Raw genomic sequence first — 14,612 nt, forward strand, 5'->3', positions numbered from 1 at the left:
GAAGGAAACTGAGTGAGCCAAATTTGTCAAATTTCACAAGAAAATACTGCTTTATAATAACTTTGTGGGAAGTCCATGATAGTGGAGAAGTGGGTGGAAATTATACCAACTTCCTCCCAGGACCAATCTGGAATCACAACTAAATTGTGGAGAAATCATCTGGAACAAACAATTGAATAATAGTAAGAAAGAAGCTTTATAACTACAGACAGACAGAAGACTTAGATTCAGCACAATGTGACTGGTAAGGAGTGCAGTGGAGTCATGAGAGGGCTGGCTGGGCACCCACAGGCAGCAGCTGAAGCACCAGAGGAATAGTTAAGTGGTCGGTTGGATCTCCCTGAGAATTGTGGGGTCTAAACTCTAAGCTGGGATCCCCAGCTTAGAGCACCAGAGCCCAAAGAGTACACAGATAACAGCCAGCTGTAAAAAGCAGCAGGATTTTTTTCTGCTAGAGACAGATGGCTGGAAACACAAAGAGCCATTTAAAGGGTCAACACATTAATTTTCACTTGCAACCACTTACCCTGGGCTCTGGCAAAGCAGGGGGGCAGAGTGGACTGGAGACACTTGAGGACAGACTCATGATGGAGGCTTTGGGGAGAGAACTGAGAGAGTAGAAGGGTCCCCTGTGCTGAGTCAGTCTCATACTTTAGGAGCCATCTTGGTCAGGCAGACCACTCCCCTCCAAGTGACAACAGCCTAAGGGGAAAAATAGCCCTGCCCCCAAGAGGGACTCTGTCCCACCCTGTGAAGCTTAAGCCTGACTGCTCAGTGCAGAGTGACTAGATTAACAATTGAAAGAGTCAGCCACAGAGAGTAGATCCCTGGGAGTATTGAACAGGCTGCCTAAGGCCAGACGGGGTCAACATCTAACATCGCCAGAGGCAGATCCAGAAAGAAAAAACAGTGGTAAATACTAAATGCTACAAGAAGAAATTCACTGTGGTCTTCTACATGTTTTGTGATGTTTTCTTTCCTGTATGGTTTTTTAACATGAATTTCTTGTTCTTCAAGTTTCTGCATATTAAGTCACTAGATTTTATATTATAGTTTATTTCAGTTCATATATTTTGCTCCTTCCTTCCTTATTCCATTTTACCTTCTTCTTTCCTCTTATTATTTTCATTTTAAATTTTGTTATCTCTCTTGCTACAATTTGTTTCTATTCTGCACTAATTATTTCTACCCCATCCAGTCTCTCAAAACCAATTTTCTTGTCAATGGTCATCTCACATTCTTTTTTCCATTCTTAAAACTCTTGTGTTCTTTCTCCACCTTTAGCAATCTTTGCTTGTTGGTTGTGGATAGTGTAGTTATTGTTGTATTTTATCTCTAGATCTTCACTATTTTTGTAAATCTTCTCTATTTTTGTATTTCAAATCTCAAGTTTCCATTCTCCTCTCTCACTTTTCTTTTTATCTTAAATTTTAATTTTTCCCTGTTTCAGCCTGGTTTTTATTCCTCACTCTTTGTATTCCCTATAGCTTTATCATCTCAAACTCACTTCCCTTTTTTCTGGGCATCACTTAAGCTTTTCTTTATTTCTTTATTCCCTCTTATTCCCATCCCACTTATGTTGATTTTAGCCCATGTGTTGTTGACAGTGCTATGATGGATCTTTTTCTCCAATTTGATTCCTAATTTTTTATTGTTTATTTACAATTTTTCCTTTTTCTTTCTTTTTCTCACTTTGTTTTATTTTATGTTTTAAAATTTTTGATTAAACTTAATAATACAAATACTTTTTTAGAAGATGTTATTCATTTATTTTTAGAGGGGAAGGGAAGGAGAGAAGGAGAGAAACATCAATGTGTGGTTGCTTTTTTTTTTGGTGCATTCCCTGCTGGGAACTGGCCTGCAACCCAGGCATGTGCCCTGACTGGGAATCAAACCACGAATGTCTACTTCGCAGGCCCGAGCTCAATCCACTGAGCTACACCAGCCAGTGCTATAAATACTTCTTTTATTCCATTCCACCTTCTTCATTCTGCTTTTTTATTTATGATGTAAATTTTATTTTCTCTCTTTGCATTACTCTGTCTACCTATTATTATTAGTGCTCTTCCTTCTACCCTCTCAAAATGATTTTTCTTTCAGTAGGCTATCTAATATTCACTCCTTTCTTATAATATTCTTAATCTTTTTATACTCTTATTAATATTGGTTATTTCCTGTTGATACTGAGATTGCAAGTGGGAGTGATTTTTGCAGGTGTGGGTTTGTTTCCTTGGCTTTGTGGTTTTGTTCTTTATGCATGTTTTAGCACATGCATAACAGCATACAAGACATCTTGGACTCAAGCGGAATGATGCTCAGTCAACAAGCTGGAGGGGAAGACCCACCAAAGAATCATCCAATGTCAGCCATAACCCAATTACATCCAGAGAGCCAACATAAATGGCATAAAGGGCATCCCAAGAACATCAAGTTCAGGAGATCAAGGAGAATATACCACTGATTCTTACAGGTCTCCTATCATAAAAGTTCTCTCTTCTACAAAGACAAGGAGTCAAAGCAGATCAATTTAAGAAGCTCCTGATTCTTGAACAAAAGATTCTCCCCTAAAATGGGGAGATAAAGAAACAACCCCCAATTAAAAGGAAAGGAGAAGTCCTCAGAAAGAATGCTAAATGAAATAGAAGCAAGTAAACTATCAGCCACTGAGTTCAAGACAATGGTTATAAGAAAGCTCAATGAGCTAAGTGAGAATTACCAAAAACTACAGGGAAGCTACAAGAAACTTACTGTAAATTACATCAGCATGAAAAAGGAAGTACAAACTATCAATAACAGCAAGGAGGAAATGAAGAATATAATATCTGAGTTGAAGAACATAGTAGAAGGAATCAAAATCAGGCTAGAAGAAGCAGAGGTTTGATTCAGTGAGCTAAAGTACAAGGTAGAAAGAAATTCCCAGAAAGATCAAGGATAGGGAAAAAGACTTTAGAAGAATAAAGAGAGTTTAAGGGAACTGCAGGAAAACACAAAACATAATAAAATCCATATGATAGGGATACTAGAAGGAGAGGAGCAAGGGATAGAAAAACTGTTTGAAAAACTGTTTGAAAAACTGTTTGAAAACCTGTTTTCCTTAATTTGATGAGAGAAAAAGTCACACAAGTACAGGAAGCACTAAGGGTCCCAATCAAGATTAACCTAAATAGGCCGACTCGAAGACACATCATAATTAAAATGGGAAAATTCAAAGACAAAGAAAGAATCTTAAAGGCAGCAAGGGAGAAACAGAAAATAACATACAGGGGAGCTCAGATAAGGCCAGCAGCTGACTTTCAACAGAAACACTACAAGCCAGGAGGGAATGGCAAGAAATATTCCAAGTGATGAAAAGGAAAGGATTGCAACTAAGATTACTCTACCCACATAGGCTTTCATTTAAATGGAAGGTGAAATAAGAAGTTTCCCAGACAAAAGAAGGCTAAAATAAAACACCTCCAAAGAGCCAACATTTCAACACATGCTAAAGGCACTGCTTTAAAATGATGAAGAAAAAGAGTGAGAGAAAGAAGAACACAGGTAAAAATGGGGAAATGGCAATGTAAATAACCTCAACTGTTAAATGGATTAAATATTCAATCAAAAGACGTAGGGTAGCTGAATGGATAAGAAAATACACCCTACACGTATGTTGCCTACAAGAGAACTACATCAGAACAAAAGACCTACCCAGACTGAAAGTGAGGGTTGGAAAAAATATCCTAAGCAAATGGACAGGAAAAAAGCTGGGGTAGCAATACTTATATCAGACAAAACAGGATTAAAAGCAACGGCCATAAAAAGAGATACAGAAGGACACTTCATAATACTCCAGGGAAGAATCCATCAAGAAGACATAAACATTGTAAACATATATACACCCAACATAGGAGCACCCAAATACATAAGGAAAATTTTGGAGGACTTCAAGAAAGATGTTGACAGCAACACAATTATAGTAGGGGATTTTAACACCCCACTGTCTACAATGGATAGATCTTCCAAACGAAATATCAGCAAGGATATTGTGGCACTGACTAACATACTAGATCAAATGGATTTAACTGATATATACAGAACATTTCATCACAAAGAAGCAAAATATACATTATTTTCAAATGTACATAGAACATTTTCAAAGAAAGGCCACATGATAGGACACAAACAAGCTTCAACAAATTCTAAAAAATTTGAAATTATATCAAACATTTTCTCCAACCACAAGGAACTGAAAATAAGAAACCAACCTCATGGAAAAAACTAAAAAACATTCAAATTCATAGAGACTGAACAGCATGCTATTAAACAATGTGTGGGTTAATAATGAGATCAAGAAAGAAATCAAAAAGTTTCTGGAAACAAATGAAAATGAACACACAACAGCCCAAAACCTATTGGACAAAGTGAAGGCAGTCCTGAGAGGGAAGTTCATAGTGATACAAGCCTACCTTGAAAAAGATAAAAACACTTCAAATAAACAACCCAACCCTACATCTACAAGAACTACAGGAACAACAACAAACAAAGCCAAAAGCAAGTAGAAGGATGGAAACAGTTAAGATCAGAACAGAATTAAATGACATAGAGACTAAAAGAATAATTCAAAAGATCAATAAGTCCAGAAGCTGGTTCTTTGAAAAGATAAATAAAATCAATAAGCTTTTACCCTGACTCATCAAGAAAAGGAGAAATTACAACTGATACCACAGAAATACAAAGGATTTTAAGGTATTACTACAAACAATTATATTCCAAGAAATTTGAAAACCTGCATTAAGTGGTCAAATTTATAGAAACATATATCTTCCAAAACTGAGTCAAGAAGAAGTAGCAAGCATGAACAGACTGATAGCAGCTAGTGAAAATGAAACAATAACCAGAAAAGTCCCAGCACACAAAAGCCTTGGATTGGATGGTTTCACAGGAGAATTTTACAAAACATTGAAGGAAGAGCTAACCCTTAACCTTCTCAAACTATTCCCAAAAATCCAAGAAGAGGGAAGATTCCCAAACTCTCTTCTGAGTTTGGTATCATCCTAATCACAAAACCAGGTAAAGCCATAACAAAGAAAGAAAACTTCAGGCCAATATCGCTGATGATTTTAACATAGATGTTAAAATCCTCAACAAAATATTGGCTAACTGCATCCAGCTATACATTAAAAAGATCATACACCATGACCAAGTGGGATTCATCCCAGGGATGCAAGGATAGTACAATGTTCACAAAACAATAAGGGTAATACATCACATAAACAAAAGCAAATACAAAAATCACATGATCATATCAATAGATGTGGAAAAAGCATTTGATAAGGTATAGCACCAATTTATGATAAAAAAAAACACTGAGAAAAGTGGGAATAGAGGGAGCGTACATGAACATAATAAAGGCCATGTATTAGAATCTTACAGCCAATATACTCAATAAGCAAATACTTAAAGCTTTCACAATAAGATCAGGAACAAAACAAAGATGCCTCCTTTCACCACTTCTATTCAACATAGCATTGGGAGTTCTAACCACAACTGTCAGACAAGAAAAAGAAATAAAAGGCATCCAAATTGGAAAGGAGGAAGCAAAACTGTCATTGTTCGCAGGTAACATGGAAAGTGAACATAGTGTACATAGAAAATCCTATAGACTCCACCAAAAAAACAACTCAACCTTTTAGGCAAAATGAATTTGGCAAAACAGTGGGATACAAAGTGTATATTCAGAAATTTAATGCATTTTTGTATAAAAACAATGAAATATCAGAAACAAGTTAGGAAAAAATCCCATTTGCTATAGCTACAAGAAATAAACTATGTAGGAATAAACCTAACCAAGGTGGTGTAAGACCTATACTCAGAAAACTACAGAACACTGAAGAAAGAAACTAAGGAAGACACAAATAGATGGCAAGCTTTTACCATGTATGTATACCATGTTCATGGATTGGAAAAATTAACATCATCAAAATGTCCATACTACCCAAAGTAATTTATAGATTCAACTAAAGTACCAATGACATATTTCACAAATATAGAACAAACATTTCAAAAATTTATATGGAACTATAAATGACCCTAAATAACCTCAGCAACTTTGAGAAAGAAAAACAAAATAAGAGGGATCACAATACCTGATATCAAACTATATTAAAGGCCACTGCCATCAAAACAGTTTGGTACTGGCACAAGAACAGACAGAATGGAACAGAATGGAAAGCCCAGAAATAAACCCATGTATCTGTGGTCAGTTAATATTTGACAAAGGGGGCAAGGGCATAAAAATGGAGTAAAATAGCCTCTTCAACAAATGGTGTTGGGAGATCTGGACAGCTACATGCAAAACAAAATGACAAAATGAAACTCAACCACCAACTTACACCATACACAAAAATAAACTCCAGGTGGATAAAAGTCTTAAATATAAGTTGTGATACCGTAAGAATCCTAGAGGAGAAAATTTCAGATATTCCACACAGCAATATTTTCACCAATATGTCCCCTAGAGCAAGGGATGTAAAGAAAAAAGAAACAAATTAATAAACAAATGAATACATCAATTTAAAAAGCTTCTGCACAGCTAAAGATAATATCATGAAAATGGAAAAGGGAACTAACCATATGGGAAAACATTTGCCAGTGATACCTTGGACAAGACTTTGATCTCCAAAATGAATAAAGAACTCACACAACTTCATACCAGGAAGATAAATAATCCAATTAAAAAATGTGCAAAGGATCTGAACAGATACTTCTCTAAGGATGACATACAGAGGGCCCATAGACATGTGAAAGCATGTTCAGCATCTCTGGTTATAGCAGACCCTGTCCAGTAGAGTCTGCCTGTTGTGGCTTATGACAAGAATCAGTGCACAGGCGACAACAATCCTGTGTGGAAAAAGGGAACAGGCACGACTACTCTCTCAAGGGGAGAGTGTCTATGGGTGCCTCGGCCACTCCCTCAAGAGGGGAGTGCCACAACCCTTGTCTAGACAGGCTTTTATAATTTTCTTCAGGTCTTACATCAAAGAAAGATTTATTATCTATCACATAGAATATTATTATCTACATCTAGGTACAATCAAGTAAATAAAAATAACATGTAAAGGGGGATGGCAATGAGCTCATTAGCTCTGTCTTTGGGAGAGCTCATACAGGCTTTGGAAATTACCTTGAAGATAGACAATACACATCTGTTGCTTTAGACTAAGGTGAGGAGTTTTAGCAAGAACAAGCTATAACAATCTGTAAGCATTTTCTAGGCCTGATTCTCACAGGAAAACTCGGTTTGAAGATCTGGCTCCTGCCCACCACTTCCCATCTGTAGGATTTCCATACAGAGCTGAGTCACATTTGCCAGACTAAAACAAACTGGTCCCCTACAACTAGCCATCAGAGAGATACAAATTAAAACCACAATGAGATAGCACTTCACACCATTCAGAAGGACCATTTTGATGATTTGTATCATCAGAATCATCAGAATCTGTCATCAGAATCTGTATCATTTGTCATCAGAATGACAAATCAACAAACAACAAGAGCTGGCAAGGTTGTGGAGAAAAGAGAACCTTAGTTCACTGTTGGTGGGAATACAGACTGGTACAGCCACTATGGGAAACAGTATGGAATTTCCTCAAGAAATTAAAAATGGAACTGCCTTTTGACCCACAACTCCACTGCTGGGATTATACCCTAAGAATCCTGAAACACCAATTCAAAAGAACTTGTGCACCCCAATGTTCATAGCAGCATTATTTACAATAGCCAAGTGCTGGGAACAGCCTAAGTGCTCATCAGTACATGAGTGGATCAAAAAATGGTGGTGCATTTACACAATGAAATACTACACAGCAGAAAGAAAGAAGGAATTCCTATCGTTTGAGACAGCATGGATGGAACTAGAGAGCATTATGGAATAAAGAACAAACTGACAGTGACAAGGGGGGAATTGGATAACAGGGGAAAGAAGGAGAAGGGTCAAGTCCAGGAAATGTATAAAGGACCCATGAACAAAGACAATGGGTATGGGGGTGAGGATTGGATGTGGGAGGTGGCAGTGAGTAGTGCAAGGGAGAGTAATGGGAGGAAAATGGGAGCAACTTAATTGAACAACAACAACAAGAGAAAAGTAAATAAAATATCTTCAAAATGATATGTAAAGTATTTTACATAATAATGATGTTGGATATTAATATGGAATTATACATAAATTATGTACTATCTAGGTACCACTGGAGCAGTGTGCTATGTTTATACCAAAGATAGATATTCATATTTATGTCATTCTCCTCTTAATATTTAATTATAAAATATCCTGGAAATTCCTTAAACCACAATCTTTGTTATACAGGTAAGTTTCCAGCAAAAGATTATATAGTCTGTTTTTGCCTTCAAACAGTTATTTTAATTAGTCAATTACTTCATTAATGGAGAACTCATAAAGACTTTTGAATTTATCATTTGTGAATTACATTAAGACATAAGATACTTGGCAGTACTGAGATTAGTGCCAGGTTAACTTTCTCACTATATTTCAATGAATTTAATTAACAGAGAACTCTCTCTGCACAATGGAAATATTAAATACATGAAGAATTGAAAAATATCTACTCATATTTCAAAACTTAATATGCATTTCTGCACTTCTAATAAAACCACTAACTCCCACTCAGGACACTGACTGTAGATCTGTGAAACATTGACTTGTATTTTCTTCAAGTGGTTTTCTTTATTCATTTTCCATAACCAAGCCATCCTCTTGTCTAATGCATTTCAGATTATATTAACCCAAGGAGCCCACACAATTTTGCAATTCCTGAAGTTGTCCTAAAATGTTTTGAAAATAAGTTATCTAAAATGACAGCTGCTTTTATTGATAAAAATAAAAAGTGCCATTTCTAAAAGACCTATCTATAATTACAATAGTTATACTTTATTTATTGTGTACAATATTCCTCTTAGCATTCAATAGTTTTACTACGGCAGCCATCTCTGTTACCCACGATGGATGCAAACAGGAATCTGAAGGGCAGTTTTATGTCTTTGGGCATCATTCTCTTCTGGCATTATACATTATCCTGAATAAGCATAGCCTTCACCTCCTTCTGCAGTTTTACAGAATATTTTCACAAGTTGGAAATTTAGTTATTTTCTTATCACTGACAATGTTTTATGTAATATTCATTGACTTTGTTCATTTGTGGCTGAGCTAAATGTTTGGCACTGCATTCTTTTCCAGCAATATGCGCCTTCTGAAGTTTGAACAAAATTGCATGGAAAAGAAATGCATATTCAATAACACTTATTTTCTTTAAACAATCCTCAAATTTGGGGGCTCTGCAGGTTTGTGTTTTCCTCCCCAGTTTGCTTCCCTCATAACTACCATTATTTGCTACCAAGATTCCACCTTTCTTGCTCCTTAACACTTTCTTGCCTGTGTGTAATCCCCAGGCCAAAGTGTCTAAACTGACAACTCACTGTCATAATAAGCTTCCTGTTAGAGATGTTAGAGATGCTAATGAGAAGGACAGAGAGCTTACAAACCTTTCTATACAAGTGTCAGCCCTGTATCTTAAGAGGGGGAGAGTGTTTGTTTGTTTTTCTGACTGGGATGTGTTACATTTAAGGACAAGTATTTGAACTAATAGGGGACATATTTGGAGTCAAGAGAGCCTCAGGTTACTCTGAAAATCACCAGTATGTGCTACCCTAATGTTCTGTGAAACAAAAGCTTCTTAATATATGAGTGGAAATCCTTATCAACATTCTATCCCAGCTGTGTAGCTTTGGATTAAAAGTACACTTTAAAAACCAATAAATGGGAACTGATTCCAATGTGAGTCATCTCTGAATGGTCACCAAGTTCTCCCATTCACTAGCCCTATGAAGACATATTTAAGATACGCAAAGACTCATTTGTCCTGAAATACACTCTGGCAATAGATAGCCTTGGGGGGAGAGTGGACACAAATTCCACTTGGTTGCCATATTCAGTTTCCCAATGTAAAAAAATGTGTTCTCTTTAGGTAATTTTTAAATCCTTTTTGGAAACTATTTGGCTAATCAGAGTCTGACTAAGTCAGTGACATAACATGTGAAAGAAGCAAACCATGAGGCTCACTTTACATGCTCTGTGAAATACTGTTTTTATTTCCGACTTTCATCTCTAATGCCAGACAACCCTCAAACTTCACTTTAAGGTAGTTGTTGGCCTGGGGATTATACACAGGCAATTTAGAGTCCAACTTCTTTGATAATAAGATGATTACTGTGAGCTTTCTCCCTCAGAATATCCAGTACACATAACAGTTGGCATTTGATTTCAGTACATTCACACATTCCTTAAACCCTCTCTGATGCCAGCATAGGTCCCAGTTTTAGCACTACTGGTAAAGAATAGCCTTCTGAACTATGGTATTATGATAAAAGGCTTGTTTCAGGCTCTAGGAAGTTTTGAATGTTTTGAAGAGAACCCCAGTCCACCCAGAAAGATGTCAATTTAATTTAATTTTGTAATGGGCAAGATAGTAAATATAGGGAGGATGAAATAGTATGATAAAATTAAGGAATTTGAAACTAACTCTTGGTGAATAAACTTCTTTAAATATAAGAAGGATCTGATCATTCAGTTATTGAGTTTTCTATGAGTTTTTTTGGCTGACAGAAGACTCAAGGAGTCCTATGTATGTTCTAGTCAGCTAACATCAATACAGTGTGTTCTTACATGGCAGCAGGCAGGTTGTTATGTGTTTTTTTTTCCTTGAGCCCTAGTAATTTTAGATTCCACTGAGAGGCAACATAGTTCTGCTAAGGACAACTATCTAAGCCAAGGGCATAAGCATTTCCTTTAAAATGCCAATCTAAGTTTGCAATAGTTAAGAACAAATTCATTTCCCAATCTTTTTCAAATATTTCAAAAAACTCCAATCAGAAATATAACTTGTATTTTTACAGTTCTTAAAGGAAATTTATTCTAGTTATCTTACAGAAGCATTTTATGTTGTTTCTTTTACAAACTTAATGAATGTAGTTATGAAATTATATACTTTTTACAGTGATTTTAAGTTGGAAATGTACATGAACATAGATCTATTTGCAGATAAATCACTGACATTGGTTGAAGGTGAGTGCTGAATATTGTTTTAATCATAAGCTTTTTACAGCAGACCTATGCAAAGATTGTATTCTTCTGGAATATTCACAATTAATTCTCCCTTACCAAGTTTTCAGATTCAGAATTCTCCAAAGATTAATGAGTCTTGCGTACCATTTGCTCAGATCCCAGCCTCTGGACTTCCTCCTCCCCAGAGTAGATTCAGGAAACTCTGAGAGGACTAACAGTTTAAGATTTAATTTCATGGAATGTCTTTCAGGTGTGACCCTGGATTTTCTGGCCCAGCTTGTGAGATGGCATCCCAGACATTCCCAATGTTTGTTTCTGAAAGCTTTGGCAGTTCCAGGCTCTCCTCTTACCATAACTTTTACTCTATCCGTGGCGCTGAAGTCAGCTTTGGCTGTGGTGTGTTGGCCAGTGGTAAGGCCCTGGTTTTCAACAAAGATGGGAGGCGTCAACTAATTACATCTTTCCTTGACAGCTCACAATCCAGGTGAGTGAAGGCAGAGTGGAATATATACTGAAACCAGATAATAATGATTGAATTTAGGCCTATTAATTTTCTTTTTTTTTTTTTTGCTGATATATACCTATTCTCATTTTTAACCAGGATGACAGGGAGCTTATAGTTTATATAGTGTTAATGTGTCCTAATTTTTAATAAATTAAAAAGCTCATTGATGAGTTTAAAATACTAATGACTGAATGGAGTTTTAAAAATATGAAATATTAGCATCAAAACTGTGTTCTCAAGCCAAGGGCTAGTTAATTATTTATGTAGTTTTATTTATTTGACAGCTTGCAGAGGCTGATTAGATTTACCCTACATCTTCCCTTCCCCCAGCACCTAATAAATAATGCAGTAAAGAAATGATTGGCATTTTAAGTGTACATACATAAGTCATAGTATACAAATATGTGTAAATATAGTTATATTTGTATGGATGTATCTGTATGTTAAACAGGTGCATTGACCTCATCTTCTACATATATTAATACATCTCACAGTGAAAATATTTACATTTTATAAAAGAGGAAGGTGGAAATCCACAGGTTTTGGGCAGTTCATTTAAACTTGTTTGAATTTCTTTAAAAACCAAAATGAACATTATGATTTAAAATGTTTATGCACACACTAATTATAGACAATTCACGTCTAGGTTTCTCCAGTTCACATTGAGGCTGGGCAGCAAGTCTGTTCTGAGCACATGCAGAGCCCCTGACCAGCCTGGAGAAGGAGTTTTATTGCATTATTCTTATGATAATGGGATAACTTGGAAACTCTTGGAGCACTATTCATATCTCAACTATCATGAGCCCAGGTATGTTGGAAATCATTTGGAAAATGGTTAGAACGATATCTCTTTCCTGGGGAAATTCAAATGGTGGAAAATTCCAGATATTTTTCCATTGAAAGGTGGTGAGGACAAAGATTGATGTGTCTTAAAATGCAAAATTAGCAAGCCATATTCTTCTAATCCATTTTTTGCTCTACTGACTTATAATTTGAAGAAATTGATTGCCATATTTTGAAATGTGCATGGAAGGAAATATTTTTCAAGATTTTATTTATTTTTAGAGAGAGGAGTGTGGAGGGAGAAAGAGAGGGAAAGAAACATCAATCAGTTGCCTCTCATGCACCCCCAACTTGGGGACCTGGCCCACAGCCCAGGCATGCACCCTGACTGGGAATCATCCAGTGACCTTTCAGTTCACAGGCTGACGCTCAATCCACTGAGTCACACCAGCCAAGACAGGAAATATTTTGATGCCTAAGAAAGATAAAAGTACTTATTACTATTTTTCTTATTTAACTATAGTGCAAACTATTGGATGTGATTTTAATATGATAGTAAATTACAACTGCTGTTACTGAATTTTTAGCAATATAGGATTATAATATGTGATAATAAATTATATTAAATAGTAACTATAAAATCTGATAATAAAGATTTCATCTAATAATTAAGTAATACAAAGAAATTTTTTAGCATGTATAGAGTCCCTGGCAAAGGTGGAGTATGAGAATCTATTTAAAGTCCTTTATTCAGGCCCATTCTATTTTTCTTTATCTTACTTATTTTGTAATCTATAGTCACAGTTGTGAGATTTAAGTTTCACTTAAAGCAGGACTACCCTTCAATGTCAGCAGAGTAGTAATCACAAATAATGGAATCATTTCAGAAGTGTTTGAAGCATCCTCACCCCTTTTAGAACATTATTGATCTGTGCACTGAAATTCCTTTAACACATCAGGAAAAGAGGAGACCGGAAAAGTGAAAATACTTTCATGAATAACACTGAGGCTAACATTCCCAGTCTGATGTAAAGAACTAACACCACTTGTCTTCCTGGAAGTACCTGCTGATCATGGGGACATGTGAGGACTGAGGGTTTTGGGTGCTGAGGTTTGCATTGGCACCATGGCAGACTGGCAGGGGCACTGCTGATAGACTTGACAAAGTTGAGCATTTTTCCTAGGGCTGTCCCTGTATTTAAGTATTTACAAATTGATGAGAACTTTTATTTTCACAGAAAATAAAGTAACATCTAACAGAGATCATAGTTAACAACTATTATGAGTTATAAACACTATATCAAATTTTAAGAACACACCCAGATATATTGAGTATTTTTCCTTAAAGGTAAATGTAAGGCTAAATTCAACTTTCTCCCTCAGTAGAGACATCTGAATCCCAAAGAAATGTTTCGTAGGCTCTTGATAACAAACATTAAGAGAAAATGAAACAAAAATCAAGGTGATAATAGTAATGATGAAAGCATGAAGAAAATATCCTCATCTAAGTTAACTGGATCTAAAACACAATTTCTTCTAACAAAGATGGACAGCTCCAAAATTCAGTAATCAGTCTATGTCATAATACTTAATTTTTGTTGATATGAAAAATAATTGCACATTTAATGTGGTATTAGAAAGGTGTGTTTAATCCTGCCTGCCATTTGCCAATAACATTTTTCTTCTAAGCAGGACTAAAGTGGCTTCTCAGCTTTAGGTATGTGCATAGCTTGAAAGATTAAGATCAGAGTGTAGATTTTTTTCTTTAGAGAAGTGGGAATAACACTTTCATTTTCTATATATGTAGCTCTGTCCCTGATAATCTTCTGCCCTCCCTGTCTGTCTTACAGATATTAATAAAAAGTGATTGACAAAAGTGGGATTTGATATATTCTAGATACTAAATTATATTTTATATGATAAATAATATAAACCATGTAAATTCTTTATAGGAGAATTAAATATATCTTAATGCCTTTAGCCATTTGCTGTATTTTCTTCAGCATAAAGTGTTGCCTGTAATTGCTATGAGTTCCATATTGTTCTTTTCTGTCATGTTTGTTTGAAAATTAAGTATAATCCATAAATTAAATATGCTAATTGGCTAGCCATTATTTACTCCTAGCCAATTTCTAATAATTTGCTGCCTATGATTCAATCACTGAATAAAAGAGCTCTATGTACTTCTTATTTATAAACTTTGAAGTC

The 14,612-nt window shown here is 35.7% G+C and overlaps 1 protein-coding gene across 1 annotated transcript in view; it reads left to right on the plus strand.

Moving 5' to 3' along the window:
* RELN (reelin) overlaps window positions 1-14,612 on the plus strand; it is a 573,805-nt gene that overhangs the window by 386,403 nt on the left and 172,790 nt on the right. The window contains 2 exon segments of the mRNA XM_053668927.1: window positions 11,367-11,600; window positions 12,268-12,429. Of these exon segments, the coding sequence (XP_053524902.1) occupies window positions 11,367-11,600; window positions 12,268-12,429 (396 nt within the window).

This window comes from Artibeus jamaicensis, unplaced genomic scaffold, assembly GCF_021234435.1.
Source record: "Artibeus jamaicensis isolate MK-2021 breed Jamaican fruit bat unplaced genomic scaffold, CSHL_Jam_final contig_518, whole genome shotgun sequence".
Lineage (NCBI taxonomy): Eukaryota > Metazoa > Chordata > Mammalia > Chiroptera > Phyllostomidae > Artibeus > Artibeus jamaicensis.